This window comes from Astyanax mexicanus, chromosome 1 (genome assembly GCF_023375975.1).
Source record: "Astyanax mexicanus isolate ESR-SI-001 chromosome 1, AstMex3_surface, whole genome shotgun sequence".
Classification (NCBI taxonomy): Eukaryota; Metazoa; Chordata; class Actinopteri; order Characiformes; family Acestrorhamphidae; genus Astyanax; species Astyanax mexicanus.
The window spans coordinates 5,873,459-5,893,189 of record NC_064408.1 but is presented as its reverse complement, the minus strand read 5'-3'; the positions used below and the strand labels follow the sequence as shown (position 1 = coordinate 5,893,189).

At 36.3% G+C, this 19,731-nt stretch overlaps 1 protein-coding gene across 1 annotated transcript in view; it reads right to left on the bottom strand.

Annotated features, from left to right (window-relative positions):
• The window catches only part of LOC103040661 (astrotactin-2), a 1,082,674-nt gene extending 1,067,105 nt beyond the window's left edge, over positions 1-15,569 (bottom strand). The window contains exon 1 of the mRNA XM_049465818.1: positions 14,849-15,569. Within this exon, the coding sequence (XP_049321775.1) occupies positions 14,849-15,212 (364 nt within the window). The 5' untranslated portion in view covers positions 15,213-15,569. The remainder of the gene's footprint in view (positions 1-14,848) is intronic.
• Between the last annotated feature and the right edge of the window lie 4,162 nt (positions 15,570-19,731).

Below are 19,731 nucleotides of genomic sequence, written 5' to 3'. Positions count from 1 at the left end.
TGATATAAATATATAAAAAAATATAAATTCCTTACAGAATACTCAAAAATGCTATTAAATGCTTTAATTGCTACCCTATCCTCTCAGAGGATACTTTTGGGTAGTGTACCTCATGGTGAGAGATCTTTGACTGGCTGACAGACTGAAGCTGCTCATGAAACAGTGTTATTTCATATATTTATTTATGAATTTATTCATTTTGATGGCATATCGGGTCCTTGAAGAGTTGTCCCATTTCTTGAACGATGGCTTTTAACCACTTAGGCAAAAACGCCTTTATGAATTCAGTTTGAAACACATGCAGTCACAGTGCAGTGAACCCACCCACCCTTACTCACTGCTGTGCTTTTTGTTTTTGATATCGCTCCATCTTTCTTCTTTTGAGCTAAATAGGAAGCTGAGAGGAAGCTGAAAGGAAGCTGAAGGGAAGCTAAAGGGAAGTGAACCCCAGCCCAGCACTCATCAGCAGATCAAGCATCTCTAATCTCACCTTCCATTTCCTCAAAGCTCGACTCACGCCGGCGCTGAGCTCCGAAAACGTTTCAATTACCAGCACAGCAAACACAAACACTCCAACCAGACTGTAGAATGTCATGGAGCTACAGCGGTGCTGAGGAACCCCAGTGGTGGTTCGGCATGTTTGGGCATATCTTTTTCCCATAGGGCATGAGGAGTCTGAATCTTACTCAACTTACTGGGTCCTGTTTTAGCGATCTATAGGTCTTTGCTTTTGTAACAACGGGAAAAGTACATCTTGTTTGGCTCAAAATGTACAAAAGGCATCTACTAAATACTCTTAATTAATGATGGGTGAGGTTAATTTTGGGCGTAACATGAAATAAACCAATCAGTGTGCCTCTTGCTCATCATTCCCTTTAAGAGCCGGGTGAGCTTTGACTTTGGCGTATTGCTATTTTAACAGTGCAGCTACATGAACCTGTCCAGTGCTTCTCAGCAGAGGAAACTGATCTGCTCATTCCCACTGTGAAAGAGCGCCAACAGCTCATTTACAGGAACAGCAATGTTATTTTTTGTGCAGTGGGGATGCAACTGTGTTAACAAGATAGCAATGGACGTCTGACTGTTGTTGTCTAGGTTGTATTCAGTCAGTGGAGCTCCTGTGTTTTCTGTTGCCAAGATAAACAAGCAATACACCTGAAATTTAACCTGAACACACCTCATTTCCAAGTGTGTAGATATATTCAGAAGCACTGTTGCTATTTAAACAATGCAGGTGGAAGGAGTGAAAATAGACTGTTGGTGGGGTGTAAGAAAGCAATGAGCATCACAACACACCCATATACAGTAAGAGCTATCTTTTAGATTCTTTATTTTAAAGATTTAAAGGCCTTTTAAATGTACTACTATGTTATGGTTAAACCTTGTCTGAATTAATACAAAAATGAACCCATCACTGGAACCTGATTTTAAAGGACAAATGAACTTTATGACGCTGAAATGAAACATGAATGAAAAAACACTATACTGTCTGAAGTAAAACTGCACATTTTGTGTACATATTTTGTTTTACATATACTTTCAAATTAAACATTAAACTCGGAGTGTCAGAGTTTAGGAATAAATAAATCTACACTGATGGTTTGGTGTGGTGGTCTGGGAGTGAGGTGGGTTCATGTAAATTACTGGTGAGTTTCTATCTTGATGGCGGAAAACACAGGAGCTCCACTGACCGATTAAAACCCTGACAACAGTCAACAGTCAGCCGTCCAATCCTATCTTATCCATGCAGGAGCACAAACCTGACATTTAACTCAACAATAAACAGAATAAAGAATAAAATAACATTACTGTTCTAAAAATGAGCTGCTGGTGTATCTTCACAGTGTGAACGAGCAGCTCAGTATCTGTCTCTGCTGAGACGCACAAAAGCATCGCACTGTTAAGATATGAATGTGCCAAAGTCAGAGCTCACCTGGTTCTTAAATTGAATGACAACTGGTTTCGTTTATTTCACTAATTGGTTTATTTCACGATCCGCCCAAAATTATTATTATAAGTCCAGAAAAAGGGGTTATATGACCCTTTTAAAGTCTCACATCCAAACAGACTAACAAGTTTAGAGCCCAGAAGAACAGAACAGCAATATCTCACACTTATACCAACACCACCACTCACTCCAGAGGGAGCTGTAATGGTCCAGCCTCTGTCCTCCATGTACCCAGAGATAGCAGTGCACTGTAATCACGTAGCTTCACTTACATTACCGCTAACACAGAGATAACACAGAGATAACCCTCGACCTGCAGCTTCTGCACTCGCGTAGAGCTGCTTTCTGACAGCAGCGCCATCCGAATCAATGCAGACTGAACTGAGATGAACCAGGCCGAGAGGAATCCGCGGCACCGTCTGGGTGAAAGAGGGCAAATATGTGCTCCAAATCTGTTTACTAAATAAATACAAGCAAACAAGCCAAAAGAGCGCCTGGAGGAAGTGCTGAAACACCACGCGGCCTGGCTAATGCTAACGCTACCCCGCTGAGAGGGGGTGCAAACGGTGCACGGAGAACGCAGTGCTATATGCACTCATCATCAAAGAAGCGGGTGCATGAATATATAGTCGTTGCAGACAGAATGAATAAAAAACATTTTTAGTTTAGTTTCTCCATCGTTTGAAGCCTGTAGCTGTTCTGTACTTTGGAGAAATGGTCTAAAATTACTTGCAAAAACTCTTATTTTACATTTTAGGTTCTATTTTGGAGATACATGGTTTTATTTACAGCAGAGACGTGAGGTAGTTTAGTAGATGTTGAAGTCGTTTCTCTGATTTTGCTATTTATGGGTACATTGTTTTTTTATTCGATGAACTACAGACAACATTTCTCCCAAATTCCATATAAAAATATTGTCATTCACAGCATTTATTTGCAGAAAATAAAAAAAGGCTAAAAAAAACCCTGAATCAGAGCTTTCAAACTCAAATAATGCAAATAAAACAAGTTTTTAATCACAGTTTTAATCATGCATCTTGGCATCATGTTCTCCTCCTCCACCAGTCTTGCACACTGCTTTTGGATAACATCCATCTTCCTCTTGATTCTATTCCAGAGGTTTTTAAATTTGGTAAAATCAAAGAAATTTATATTTTTTAAGTGGTCTTTTTTATACTATAATACTATATATAAGTTAATTCAGTTATTCTTTATTCTGTTGTATTTTTCTAATCTTTTTTCTGTTTTTCTGTCCTTAACAAAATGTTATTTACTTGTTTTGCTATATATTCTTATGTCTTAACGCTTGATTTATTTATTTTACTTGTATATTTACTTAGTAAGTCATCTAAAATACCATTTTTTTGTTTCGTTATTCTGGCATATTACACCCCAAATCAGCGAACAGTCAGGCTCATGCAGGAAATAGTGCCAGGTAACCTTGTGTTCTGCCCTGCAGGGTGGAGGGATACAACCCTACCCCTCACACGCTCTGACTAAACGACACCACCAGCACCACCGCCATCCAATATAGAGCAGACTGAGCATCTCTTTAATGCTAATTCTAATAGAACCTCTAAACCAATCAGAGCAATGCACACACACTGTTAATATATATATACACACTGAATCCTACCTCTCTGCCTTATTTATCTTATTTTAATACGACTGTGATAAACAACCATATGGAAGCGTCTTCCTGCCAGATAGAGCAGAGAGAAATATCATTCTCCATCCTTCTGTTTCAGCCAGCTAATAGAATATCACATACAGCTCTGGACAAAAAAAAGAAGAAATGTTGGCTATAGTTTATAGAACAAAACAACAATGTTCATTTTACTCAAACATATACCTATAAATAGCAAAATGAGAATGTAATCTAGAATGAGTGGACCAAAAATTAACACAATGTGAGTCAGCCAATCAGTTTTTAGTATGGGCAAGCATCCTGGATGGGATGCATTCAAGAGCATCATGGCTCCCATCAAAACTCATTTCTCCTCAGACTACTCTAAAGTATATCCATGTCTGGTAAAAGTAAAACACAATGAAAGTCTTGCCCGCTGTTTAGTTTGTAATAGTGATTTTAGCATTGCTCACTGGAGACTAAATGATTGCAAAAGGCTTGTTGAAGTGAGTTAATGTGATATAATGTGATATTTTACTTGGGCCGGATCAGGCTGAGATTTCCCACCACTTTTATCGGGCCAGGTCGGGCTCAATAAAATGCTCTGTGACATAGGCGTCTGTTTTTTAAATGCTATTTTTAATTCATAAAAAATAACCAATGTTATCTTGTTTTTTATGTTATTTCTTTGTATGTAAGTTGTTATTGTTATTGGTATTTTTTGGTTTAATGATTGTTTTTCTTTGCATTATTTGAGGTCTGAAAGTTCTGCGTCTTTTTTTTTTGTTATTTCAGCCATTTCTCATTTTCTGACAATAAATGCTCTAAATGAAAAATAAAATATTTGGAATTTGGGAGAAATGTTGTCTATAGTTTATAGAATAAAACAGCAATGTTCATTTTACTCAAACATAAACCTATAAATACCAAAATGAGAACCTAATCTAGAATGAGTGGACCAAAAATTAACACAATGTGAGTCAGCCAATCAGTTTTTAGTATGGGCGAGCAGTGTTTTTTTTCCCCCTCCTGGATGGGATGCATTCAAGAGCATCATGGCTCCCATCAAAACTCATTTCTCCTCAGACTACTCTAAAGTATATCCATGTCTGGTAAAAGTAAAAATACAAAGAATGTCTTGCCCGCTGTACAGTTTTGTAATAGTGATTTTAGCATTGCCCACAGGGGACTAAATGATCACTAAAGTCATGCTGAGTTAATGTTGCTGTGGTGTATTAGATTCTCTGCCCGAGCCCGACCCAATGCCTGACCTGAACTCGGGCCAGATCAGGGTGGGACTTCCCACCACTTTCATCTGGCCGGGAAAATAAATAAAACTGTTTTTTTTTATGCTACTTTTAATTTATTTAAAAAAATGTCTAATTTTTTGTTGTTTTTTTCATCCAAATTGTTATAATTTTTGGTCTTTTTTGGTTTAATGATTGTTCATTGCTATACCACACTACATCACCAACATTGAACACATCTGCAGCATCTCTACTGAAGAGAAAACCTATAATACAGTTGATTATTAACTGTTTAATATATGAAGGTCAAATTTTAATGAATTGTGTTTATCAAGCCCGAAAACAACATTTATAACCATGCAGTTCGGACTTATACAACATTTACACCACACACAACACACTAGATAAACATATCAATGGGCATCTTCCATATTAATAGTACGTTAACTATATCCAACTACAGTACCAACACTGTACATCACCAGGACTGGAGGAAAAATCCATAAATCTTACATTTCTAGGAGTTTTAGCTCTTTGGTTGAACCTCTGGAGTGGATCCTGTCGTGGAGAACTACTGAATGACCTTGGCTATCATGCTTTATCTCAGTTTTATGGTGTTAGCAATCTATATGGTTTTTATAGCTTATGTCCATCTTTGTGGGGAGTAACGATTATGTTCCTTATATCCTCAGAGAGTTCTTTGCCATGAGGTGACCAGTATGAGAGAATTGAACCCAAAACGGCAAATTTAACAGGCCTGTTACATATTTATACCTAACACTAACAAGTCACATGATGCTAGGAAGTGCTTTTACTGTGGGGTGTACTTACTTTTTTTGATATATTTATAAATATAACTATTTAACCTTTACCAAGAGAGTTTATGAAGCCTAACATGTGCTTTATAACCAAAAAAGCTCAGAGTTTGCTCATAAAACACTTACAACAACACCATCAAATCATTTTTGAGGTGTATAATAGTGTATATTGCATGGGCACTGTGTTATACATGTGTTATACATGTGTAGTAAAGAAAAACTAATATTAATATGCATGTCTTATAAACACAAACAAGCAGAAAACAAGCTTCATAACCACACAGAGACATCTATAGCACCAGGACTGGAGGGGAAAGCCATAAAGGTGCAGGTTCTAGTTTATTCTGAAGTATTTAAGAGGAGGAATCTTAGCCAGGAGTGTTTATTCAGCCAAAAACAAGCTGTATAACTTCTAGCATCTATTGTACCAACACTGTTCACATCTACAGAACCTGAACTGGAGGGAAACCCCATAAATATAAGATGTTTTAATGTAATTACAGTTTTATATTTTTTATTTCCCAATTGCTAACACATTATGTTGATACGCATAGCACAATTTTTTTAAACTGACACAGATTTCAGGCACCTTTCAAAACACCTTACATCCAAAAATGAAACTACAGTACAGAGATCAAATAATACATGTTTAAAAGCAGAAAAAGTAGCAATTTAATAAAAATAAAATGAGTAAATGAGTACAGTAAAAACAAGACAAACAATTAATACAGATTGATTAAAATAACTTAAATACGCAAACTGTGCTAAGCTTGATGTCAGGTACTACTGAAAGGTCTGCCGAAGAAGACCGCATATATGTGTCATATATAATTGGCCGATATATGTCTCACCTGGCCAAACATCACAATGCTTTTTTGTTATCACTAAAATCAGGAATTAAGCACCACATAAACATAAAAAAAAAACACAGACGAGCACATTTTCTATATATTTTCAATATATTTTCTATATATATTTTTTTCTATATATATTTTATAATCTGCACAACTATTCTGTAATTTTATTTTTCAGATCACTATTTTTTCAGCCTATTTTTGTTTACTCCAATGTAAATATATTTTGTATTTTAGGTGAAAAATATAAAAAATACAGCAGCATGTGTGTGTGTGTGTCTGTGTGTGTCTGTATCTGCAAATTATATGTGCATGTGAACAATCTGAATATATTATGGCATAGCTTACTAAGTTTGCAGGATATATAAAGTATTTTGCAGTTTATGTGATTTTTTTTTTAAATAGTGTTAAGTATTTTGATAAAACCAGCCTAGTTTACAAAATTGTGATTTAGCAATTGCAAAAAAAAAAAAGATTTATTGTATATATATATATATACATATATCGCTCTTATGAACTCAAACAAGCCCAAAACAAGCTTATATAAGCACACACCACTTACACCAATACCAACACAATAGGAATAGATCAAATAAAATGAGATTCTGTCCTCATCTACATTAAATTACCATAAAGGTGCAGGTTATAGTTCATGCCGATTTGTTTAAAAGACTAAATCTTAGCTAGAAGAGTTTTATAAACCCAAAAATGCAACTCTGAGCTCAGTACTGTGAGCACAGTACGTATCCAAACGCTGGACTATCGATATAAAGGAGCATCAAAAGCACCTGAATTTGAGGGAAAACCCATAAATGCAAAGCTCCTATACATTTCTAAACAAGCCCAAAACTAACTAACTAACTCACTAAAAAAAGCTCTATAAACACGATTGCTGGCATTTGCATTATTTACTCCAACACAGAGGGAAATGGTAACGCTTTCTTTTACAGTACCCTAAGTTCTAGGTATTAACCAGGTAATAGTGAGGTACAAACTCGGAAGTACTAAGTAATTATTTTTGGTAACGAGATGGTAAGTACCAGAAAAGTCTTGCCTAATTACACTGAAATGTCTAGGTATTAACCAGGTAATAGTGAGGTACAAACTCGGAAGTACTAAGTAATTATTTTTGGTAACGAGATGGTAAGTACCAGAAAAGTCTTGCCTAATTACACTGAAATGTCTAGGTATTAAGCAGGTAATAGTGAGGTACAAACTCGGAAGTACTAAGTAATTATTTTTGGTAACGAGATGGTAAGTACCAGGAAAGTCTTGCCTAATTACACTGAAATATCTAGGTATTAACCAGGTAATAGTGAGGTACAAACTCGGAAGTACTAAGTAATTATTTTGGGTAACAAGATGGTAAGCACCAGGACAGTCTTGCCTAATTACACTGAAATGGAACTAGGTAATAAACAGGTACATGGGTGGTACAAACTCTAAAGTACTAGGTAATTATGTTGGTTAACAAGATGGTAAGAACAAGGACAGTTCAATTTAATTACACTGAAATGTCTCACAGGTTCTAGGTAATAACCAGGTAAGTGTGAGGTACTAACCCCAGTAACATGATGATAAGTACCAATACTGTTCATTTTAATCAGTCTCTATTTATTTGATTTAAAAATAAAAGGTCAATACCTGATAACAGAGAAGAAATAGCTTATTTCTCTTTACTGAGTTCTTACCATTTAGTTCAACAAATAACCCTCTGTAGAACATCCTTCTGTAAGTACCATATAAAACACTGTGTAACTAACAGAACTTTCTGCTTAATAAAGGAGTAAATGGACTGTAAAAGAAAGCAGAGCTTATTTTTCTGGTTTTACTCAGTTCTTACCATGTAGTTCAACAAATAACCCTCTGTAGAACATCCTTCTGTAAGTACCATATAAAACACAGTGTAACTAACAGAACTTTCTGCTTAATAAAGGAGTAAATGGACTGTAAAAGAAAGCAGATCTTATTTTTCTGGTTTTACTCAGTTCTTACCATGTAGTTCAACAAATAACCCTCTGTAGAACATCCTTCTGTAAGTACCATATAAAACACTGTGTAACTAACAGAACTTTCTGCTTAATAAAGGAGTAAATGGACTGTAAAAGAAAGCAGAGCTTATTTTTCTGGTTTTACTCAGTTCTTACCATGTAGTTCAACAAATAACCCTCTGTAGAACATCCTTCTGTAAGTACCATATAAAACACTGTGTAACTAACAGAACTTTCTGCTTAATAAATGAGTAAAAGGACTGTAAAAGAAAGCAGAGCTTATTTCTCTGGTTTTACTCAGTTCTTACCGTGTAGTTCAACAAATAACCCTCTGTAGAACATCCTACTGTAAGTACCATGTAAAACACTGTGTAACTAACAGAACTTTCTGCTTAATAAAGGAGTAAAAGGACTGTAAAAGAAAGCAGAGCTTATTTTTCTGGTTTTACTCAGTTCTTACCATGTAGTTCAACAAATAACCCTCTGTAGAACATCCTACTGTAAGTACCATGTAAAACACTGTGTAACTAACAGAACTTTCTGCTTAATAAAGGAGTAAAAGGACTGTAAAAGAAAGCAGAGCTTATTTCTCTGGTTTTACTCAGTTCTTACCATGTAGTTCAACAAATAACCCTCTGTAGAACATCCTACTGTAAGTACCATGTAAAAACACTAACTGTTACACTCCCCAGGCGTGGGTTAGGCTATAACAGTTTGCGACCCCGGGTGAGCAGGGCCTAGATCAGCTGAATACAGGATACAGAGAAGACACAGTGAGACGGTGTTTCCAGTGAGTTCTCAGCTTAATCTCTTTATTTAACAACATACACAAACTAAACCACTTTTACTTTGGTCTCTTTTCTCTTTCTTTTGCAGTTTCACATACACATTGCATCTCATCTGCATTTTACATACATTCACAGAGAATCCTTTTTTTTTTTTTTTTACTTTTTTTCAGTTAACAAAACTCTGTATATCACAGTACACATTACCTTTACTTTTTAATCAGCAAACCCTCTTAATACTGTTTCTACACAAAAAAACAAAACAAAACAAAACAAAAAAAAAATATATATATATATATATATATATATATATATATGAATATAAAAATACTACTCTATATTAATACATTTACATATGCATACATATACCAATACTCAAACTTCTTTCATATTAACACACTACATTACCGAAAACACCTTTAACTTTTACTGAGCACACTAACTACATCTTAGTGCTAATATTTGTATCTGCATAGAGTGTATAGAATTGACCAAAGTATAAAACTTGAACAAAGTGTATAAAAACATGATTACTTAGAGAAACCTTAAACTGTAGCTTATCTAGCTGTAATAACTAATTATTGTGGTTGGCAGAGGCTCTATATTTACTTTAACAAGGCCAAACTGGCTCTTAAAAAGAGAATAAAATTGACTTGACTTTTAATAAACATGTATTTAACTAACAGCGACTGCTAATGCTAGCGTAAATGTATAGAGAAACAATAGGAATGAAGGCGCGAAATTAGCCCGAGCTACTTTGAGAAACAGCGACACACGGGCACAATTACCGAGCGAAAATAGCTAAAACTAGAGCGCAAACACACGAGAGATAATTACAGGCTTAAACACGGTTATAGAGCGAAGTTAGCGACCGAAAGAGCGAGAGGAATAACAGCGGGGAGCCGGTAAGGCGCGCGGTTAGCGGGGGCAGTGGCTAATGCTAGTGGCAGAGGCAAGAGCGCCGGCCAGGCGCGCGGCTAGCGGGCCGCGGGAGTGAATGTTCCCCGATGCTGAGCGTCCACCAACACACAAGACCATAGCGGCTCATATTACACAGCAAAACCTTTTAACGAACATATACACTCAAATATCCCTCTTATAGTGCTTTGGAAACATTTATACTTGCACAGTTCCACATATTTCCCCACCTGGATACAGAGAAGACACGGTGTTCCCAGTGTGAGTTCTCAGCTGAATCTGAGACCCATCTCCTGTTGCTCACCTAAGCCACAGCCTAGCGCCCGCCCCCTGGCACTGCTCCCCCTACAGGACTGGATGTTTCACGTTTCACATACAAAAACCCATTCAGAAACCCAAAAGAATATGTATTACATGGTACTTACAGAAAGTTGTGTCACATTTAAGTAGTTATTATATATATATATATATATATATATATATATATATATATATATATATATATATATATATATATATATATATATATATATATAATAACTACTTAAATGTGACACAACTTTCTGTAAGTACCATATAAAACACTGTGTAACTAACAGAACTTTCTGCTTAATAAAGGAGTAAAAGGACTGTAGGACTGAAGAGAGCAGAGCTTATTTCTCTGGTTTTACTCAGTTCTTACCATGTAGTTCAACAAATAAGCACTTCAAAAAGAACAACATACAACTTCAAAACAAAACAGAAATGTTTACTGTTTATTATTTATCTCTTTTTTGACACAACCAAGCATGCATTACTGAACTTATATATATATATACAATGAAAGCTGAGGACAGCTTTTATTGGGGTAAGCAGCTTGCGGGCAGGAGCTTGCCTTCGCCCCCTTGACCCTTCCAAGCCACTTCAAATTTTCTATTTCTCTGATCTTACTATGTATAGGTACATGTTTGAGTAAAATGAACACTGTTATTTTATTCTATAAACTACTGACAACATTTCTCCCAAATACTAAATAAAAATATTGTAATTTAGAGCAGAAAATGAGAAATGGTCAAAATAATGAAAAAGATGCTTTAGTGCTTTCAGATCTCAAATAATGCAAACAAAAGCAGTTAATATTAATTTAGAAACAACTATAATAATGTTTTAAGATTTCAGAAATCAATATTTGGTAGTTTTAATAACCCTGATTTTTAAGCAGTTTTAATTTATATATATAAGTTATATATATATATATATATATATATATATATATATATATATATATATATATATATATATATATATATATATATATATTTAACATGTAAGACCTTATTCTACAAATTATGTTTAAAAAGGGGGTAAATACACATATTCAACACTTTATTCCTTTATTCTTATGGTATACTTTTTCACCCTTAAACCTTGTAACATGCTCTAATGTCTTTAAACATATGGCCAAGTATTCCATTCCTGTGCTGTCTTCCTAGTGAAGAATTCCACTCTATAAACCTTAAATTCATTTTTAGGGATTTCTCAGTCAAATAAATAGAGACTGATTAAAATGAACAGTATTGGTACTTATCATCATGTTACTGGGGTTAGTACCTCACACTTACCTGGTTATTACCTAGAACCTGCGAGATATTTCAGGGTAAGGAGACTGTATTGGTACTTATCATCATGTTACTGGGGTTAGTACCTCACACTTACCTGGTTATTACCTAGAACCTGCGAGGTATATCAGGGTAAGGAGACTATATTGGTACTTATCATCATGTTACTGGGGTTAGTACCTCACACTTACCTGGTTTTTTACCTAGAACCTGTGAGACATTTCAGTGTAATTAAATTGAACTGTCCTTGTTCTTACCATCTTGTTAACCAACATAATTACCTAGTACTTTGGACTTTGTACCACCCATGTACCTGTTTATTACCTAGTTCCATTTCAGTGTAATTAGGCAAGACTTTTCTGGTACTTACCATCTTGTTACCAAAAATAATTACTTAGTACTTCCGAGTTTGTACCTCACTATTACCTGGTTAATACCTAGACATTTCAGTGTAATTAGGCAAGACTTTTCTGGTACTTACCATCTTGTTACCAAAAATAATTACTTAGTACTTCCGAGTTTGTACCTCACTATTACCTGGTTAATACCTAGAACTTAGGGTACTGTAAAAGAAAGCGTTACCAGGGAAATAAAGGGGTATGTTCTACGTACACAGTGGTAGAACACCATCTACAGCATCAGAACTTGACGATACTTGGTTCTAGACATTTCTAAAGTCTTTAGAAGGTTGAAACACATAAAGGGGCAGCTTTTACCAACACTGTACTCACCAAAGAGGTTCTAGAAATGTCTAAAGCGTTTAGAAGGTGAAAACTATACATTTCAAAACAAGCTCAAAACAAAATAACTAATAAAAGCTATAAGCACAAAGCTTACATTAACATTATTTACACGGATTTAGCAGGATATAATGGGGCATCTTCTATATATACAGTGGTAGAACACAACATCTAATTTAACATTTAAAGTGTTTATAAAACTGAGACTTATCCAGGAGGTTTTATTAACTAAGAATTTGACGGAAAACCCATACATTTTAAGCGCATATACATTTCTAAACAAGCTTAAAACAAACACATAATAAAAACTCTACAAGCACCAACACAGGAGGATGTAAGGGGGGGGGGATCTTCCTCATGCACAGAGCTACTATTATCTATAGTACCAATACTGTATCCTACAACTGTATCTACAGCAGACGAACTTGAATGAACCCCACACATCTACACATTTATAAACTATACCATTTATAAGACTAAGACTTATGCAGAAGGTTTTACTAACCCAAAAAGGAGCTAAACAAACCCAAACACAGAGCTATGGATATTTCTAAGGAGCATCTTCCACATGCACAAAGCCACAACCACCATCTACAGCATCAGAACTGGAGGATTAATTAATACAATTAATACCCCATTAATACAAAGAGTTTCTAGACATTTCTAAAGCGTTTAGAAGGTTGAAACACCAACAAGAACCAAAAACAAACAAACTTACAAAACCACTACAAGCACAAAACCAGCATTTACATCATTTACACCATTTACACCAACTCAGAGGGGCATTAAGGGGTATCTTCTACAGATACCATCTATAGTACCAACACAGAACTGGAGAGAATCCCCATAAATGCAAGAAGTTCTGATTTCTTAACTTAAACTTACATGATAAATTAGCATAAAGCTTGTCTATACTAGACAAGCTTTATAACCACACAGCTCAAGCTCCCATTTTTTACACCAACCATAATATACTTAATTAAAGAGATAATAGATAAAAAAAAAACCTATACTGTACAGATGGGCACAAATGATCAAAACATATGGTTTTATTAACCCAAAAACAAGCTCAACACAGAGCTACAACCCCAATCTACAGCACCTATGCTGTAGTTACCTTCCTACAGCGTCAGACCTTGATGGAACTCCAAGTCTTTAGATTGTTGAAACACCATCAAGAACCAAACATTTACATCAATTACACCAACTCAGGGGGATATAAAGAGACATCTTCTATGTGTACAGTGGTAGTAGTACCATCTACAGCTTCAGAACCTCATGGAACCCCATAAGTACAAGATCTACACTTACACTAACTTCTACAGGGCAACAACCATACATAGTACCAACACTATGCCCATCAAAAGCACCTGAATTTAAGGGAAACCCCATAAATATACATTTCTAAACAAGCCCCAAACTAACTAATAAACGCTCTATAAGAATAAATATGGTATTAACATTATTTACTCCAACACAGGGGGATATAAAGGGGCATCTTCCTCATCTATGATACCAATACTGTACCCATTAAAAGCACCAGAATTTGAGGAACTTGATGGAACCCCATTAATGCAAGAGGTTCTAGAATTGTCTAAACAGTTTATAAGAGTGAGACTTATACAGGAGGTTGTATTAACCCAACAAAAAAAAAACAAGCAAAACAAACCCAAACTCAGGGCTATGAATATTAGGGGGATCTTCCACGTGCACAGTATTAGAACTGAACGTAACCCCATGAATGCAAGAGGTTCTAAACATTTCTAAAGTGTTTAGAAAGTTAAAACACCAAAAAAAACAAAACAAACTAATATAAGCCTATAATTACAGAGCTGGCATTCACACCACTAACACCAACACATAAGTTTATAAAGATGCATCTTCTACAGTGCTACAACCATCTATAGTACCAAAACTGTACACATCAAAAGCACTTGAACTTGAGGAACTTGATGGAACCCCATAAACGCAAAAGGTTCTAGACATTTTCTAAACTGGAGCTTTTATTAAAACCAAAAAACAAGCAAAATACATTACAACACAGGGCTATGTATATAAGGGGAAATCTTCCACGTGCACAGAGCCACAACCACTATCCACCAGCTCCAGTACCAACCAAAACAGCACGCTTTTAAACAACCACACAGGCACGCTGTCGTGCACTCACAGCATCCCCATCTCATCCCATCCAAAACATGAAGGTGCATCTTCAAACAACCCAGCCATTGGCATCACGCATGCATCGCGCGCGTGTTCTCAAACAGCAAAGAACCAGCGCAGAACCAGGACCAGCGGCGGGTCCAGCAGAACCTCCAGTCTTACCCAGGGTGAAGTAGGGCAGCGCCGTGTTGTCCAGGTCGTCCAGAACCGAGATGTGTCCCGGGACGTCCGTCCGGACCAGCAGCAGTAGCCGGGACTCCCCCCCGGCCCCCGCCCCCGCGCTCGCGCTGCCCGAGCCCGGGGCCGCGCTGAAGCTGAACTCGTTGTCCCGGAGCGCGGGCAGAGTGGACACGGTCACCGTCTTCAGCTGGCACGCGCCCGCGCCGCTGCCGCCGCCACTGCTACCCACCTCCCCCGCCACGGCCGCCGCGTGCCTCCTGCTACCGCCGCCACTGTCCTCCTCGGCGGGCAGCCGCGCGAAGCAGAAGAAGCAGGAGAAGAGGAAGAGGAGGAAGCCGCGCGCCATCCCTCCAGCAGCCTGCTGTCCCCCCTCCACTCTCTCTCTCTCTACCTCTCTCTCTCAACCACTCTCTCACTCTCTCTTTCTCTCCCGAGCGCAGTGCGCGCGCTCTCGCTCTCTCCCGTCTCTCCGGTTCTCTGAGATTTGAGAGGAGCGCACGAGCCGCACGGTCGTTTATAGCGCATGTGCGCGCGTGTATAAGAGTGTGTGAGGAAGAGAGTGTGTGTATGTGTGTGTGTGTGTATGAGAGAGAGAGAGAGAGAGAGAGAGAGGGTGTGCGCGTGTGCGCGCGCGCGTGTGTGTGTGGCCAGGAGGCGGCAGTGCCGAGTGAGAATGAAAGTGAGTGGATACGCGTGCGTGTGTTTGTGTGTGTGTGCGTGTGTTTGTGTGTGTGCGTGTGTTTGAGAGAGAGATAGTGAGAGAGGGAAAGAGAGAGAGAGAGTTGAGTTTAAGAAATAGTGAGAGAGAGAGAAGAAAGAGAGAGAGTTGAGTTTAAGAAAGAGTGAGAGAGATAAGAAAGAGAGAGAAAAGACAGAGAAAGAGAGAAAGAGAGTGAGATGAGTGTAAAAGAGAAAGCGAGGAAGACAGAGAGAGAGAGGGTTGAGTTTAAGAAAGAGTGAGAGAGAGAGAGAAGAAAGAGAGAGATGTGTAAAAGAGAAAGTGAGAAAAAGAGAAAGAGCTGAGTTTAAGAAAGAGTGAGAGAGAGAGAAAAGAGCAAGAAAGATGAGTGTAAAAGAGGAAGTGAGAAAGACAGAGAGAGAGAGTTGAGTTTAAGAAAGAGTGAGAGAGAGAGAGATGAAAGAGAGAGAGAGAAAGTGAGAAAGACAGAGAGAGAGTTGAGTTTAAGAAAGAGTGAGTGAGAGAGAGAGAGAGAGAGAGACGAAAGAGAGAGAGAGTTGAGTTTAAGAAAGAGTGAGAGAGAGAGATTAGTGTAAAAGAGAAAGCGAGAAAGACAGACAGAGAGAGAGAGAGAGAGAGAGAGTTGTGTTGTGCTAATGCTTTGGCAATACTGTTGAATATGGTCATGCCAATAAAGCTTATTTGAATTTGAGTTAAGTTTAAGAAAGAGTGAGAGAGAGAGAAGAAAGAAAGAGAGAGGGATGAGTGTAAAAGAGACAATGTACTGGAATGTATTTTACTTTAATGTTATGTAATGTAATAAAATGTACTGTAATGTAATGTACTGTACTGTGATGTAATGGCATTAACTGTACTGTACTGTAATATAATGAAATGTACTGTAATGCAATGTGATATAATGTAATGTAATGTAATAAAATGTACTGTAATGTAATGTAATGTAATGGGTGGAGTTGGCCTTGGTGCTGGAGCTTCTCCTCAGGCTCTGTGGAGTTATGCTCCACTGTCCGTGGTCCTGAAATAGCTCTGTTTGCTTGAAGAACACTGAGGACACGCTGCTCGCTCTGTAATTCATCCTGCTCTGAACATCTGAATTAACAAATTTAATTCTAAATATATTAAATATAGCAATTTAAAACAGTTTATTTGGGGAAACACCACATAACTAACATGACCAACATTACTAGATAAGTGTTAAAAAGTATCTTCTAATGATTTAAATATAGTTTACTTACATATAAGTTGTTTAAAAAATGAACTTTCATTTTACTTTCATTATTTACTGTTATTTAATTTTTTTTATATTAATTCTTGTCACAATCATTCACTACTATTATGTTAGATGCATTTCTGACTTCGCGATTACTATTCCTATACAAACAAGTCAAATTACATTACTCTAATTCACAATCAAGAGTAGCTGCTATTATTTCCTATTATATCCTATTAGGGGAAATAACTACACACTGAGGGTGAGTATCAGTGACTGAAAGTGTTAACTTAAATTAACATAACTGAACAGTATACAGCTCTGGAAAAAAATTAGACCACTTCAGTTTCTGAATCAGTTTCTCTTAATTTGCTATTTATAGGTTTATGTTTAAGTAAAATGAACATTGTTTTTTAATTCTATAAACTAAGAGCATTTATTTGCAAAAAAATGAGAAATGTCCGAATTTACAAATAAAAAAAATTGCAGAGCTTTCAGATCTCAAATAATGCAAAGAAAACAAGTTCATATTCATAAAGTTTTAAGAGTTCAGAAACCAATATTTGGTGGAATAATCCAGGTTTTTAAACACAGTTTTTTTCATGCATCTTGGCATCATGTTCTCCTCCACCAGTCTTACACACTGCTTTTGGATAACTTTATCAAGCTGTTCAGTTTTTCAAGCAGTTCAGTTTGGTGGTTTGATGGCTTGTGATCATTCATCTTCCTTGTGATTATATTCCAGAGGTTTTCAGTTTGGTAAAATTAAAGAAACTGAACAAACTCACTACAGTGTTATTTACATTTGAGTTACTTCTTACTATTGACTATTATTATTATTATTATTATTATTATTATTATTATTATTATTATTATTATTATTATTATTAATATCATTTACTACTATTATTTTAGATGTATTTCTGACTTGTAATGTAGATAACTCCCGATTACTGTTCATATACAAACAACTAAATTTTTTTTTACTCAAATTCACAATCAAGAGTAGTTATTAGTTGCTATTATTTAATGCGAGGGGAGGGAATGACTACACACTGAGGGTGAGTCTCAGTAACTAAGGCTCACCAAGTATGCACTACAGTGAAAGTGTTAAATTAACTATTAAAGACTAAAACTCTTAAACACAATACTGAATAACATATAGTGGAACTCGCTACTGTATAAAAACAAACAAACAAACAAACAAACAGTAATGTGGCCCTTGTCATGTCTGGTGCTGAAAGCACGTCTGTGTCTCCCACATCCAGCTCTATCTGCGATTCTCACAGTAACAACTACAATACCCAGAACGCACCACTCCATGACACAACACACACTCCCGATCACATGACACATCACATGACGCCACCAGGAAGCCCAGAGTACTGATTATCCACAGTATTTAAGGACCATGCTCACGCTCACACCTCGCTGAGTATCTGTTTGGTAATTCCTACAATACAAAGCGTTTCTCTTGCCCTTGCTATTTTCCGTGTATGATCTTGTTTTTGTTTTCTACCGACTTTGATTTTTGCCTGCTCCCTTGTATTGGATACCCGTGTATGACCTGGACTGTTTATAGTACTTTGGATTTTTGCCTACCCTGTTATACTGCCTACCCGTGTATGAACTCTGGACTGTCTTCCGGTTATGGTGTGGTTTTTCTACACTGTGTATTATTGGTACTGACCCTGTTTCCGTTGACTACCCCTGTCTACTCTATAACTTTTAATAAAGTTATTTTATTGTATCTGCACCAGTCTCATTCCTGTCTGGCCCTGACAGCCCTAAAATGAAACTGATTTTTGTGTTTTAATTAATATGAGTGTGAATATTATTTTGAAATACAATCACTTTAGTTTATGTACTTTTTTATAAAAGACACAAAATCATTTTATTAATTTAATAATTTAATTATAGGTTTATTAGTTTATTATAAGAAATTATATTATTGTATTTTAATATTTTTAAGCTATAAACGGACATTTATGACTGTATATTAGATATACCTGATTAATATGAGTTTTAAGTCTTCAAAGTTATTATTGACTTTTTTTCCTAACATTAAGTTAGTTAAGTTTTTCGTACATTTAAATACAAATAATTGACAATGCCGTACAGTAAATTATCGTTAATTTATATTCATTGTAGCTTTCAGTAACCTATTGTGATTATATAATGTTTTTCTATTTATTTGCACAAACAAGATCAAACTGTTTATTTAACAGATATGGCTCTAAAAAAAGGGAAAAAAAATTCAGGGTATTTTTGTGATATCAAAGGTGCATAAATATGTACGTATATATATATTGAGTTATATAAATATAACAGTTTTAAACATTAAGTAGGAACAAGACAAATATATGATTTTTTTTTATTTCCTAGAAAACAGTAACTTAGGTAAGTGTCTGATTACATATATAATTACCATGTAACAAAATAATGTATCATACAAAAAAAAAAAAAATCTAACAAATTACCATATTTTTCAGACTATAAAGCGCACTGGATTATGAGGCGCATTTTAAGCGACACTAGTAAAGATGCCTACATCAAAGTGAGTAAGGGCATTGCCATGTTTTCCTTTTAATGGGGAAGCTGAAGAAATGCCTAAATAAACAAAACTAATTCTTAAAAAAAAAAAAATATATATATATATTTTAATGCCAAACGAGTGCTGGATGTTAATCTACACAGATTTCTCTCCTAAATACTGTTCATTTGGGTGAATAAAGCGCTTCCGTTTATTTACAGTAAGCTTCGATTTCCAATATTTTGTCTAAGGGTGAGTTTTCAGTGAAGTTTCTCCAGCACTAAGGCTGGGTGCAGCAGCATTAGCATTAGCTGCTAACTGCAGAACTAGACTGAGGAACCCTGAGTGTTCTGGTAACCCAGGGCGCTATCAGCTAGTGGTTCATTCCACATAGCTTGTTTTAACATGGTAAACACACTACA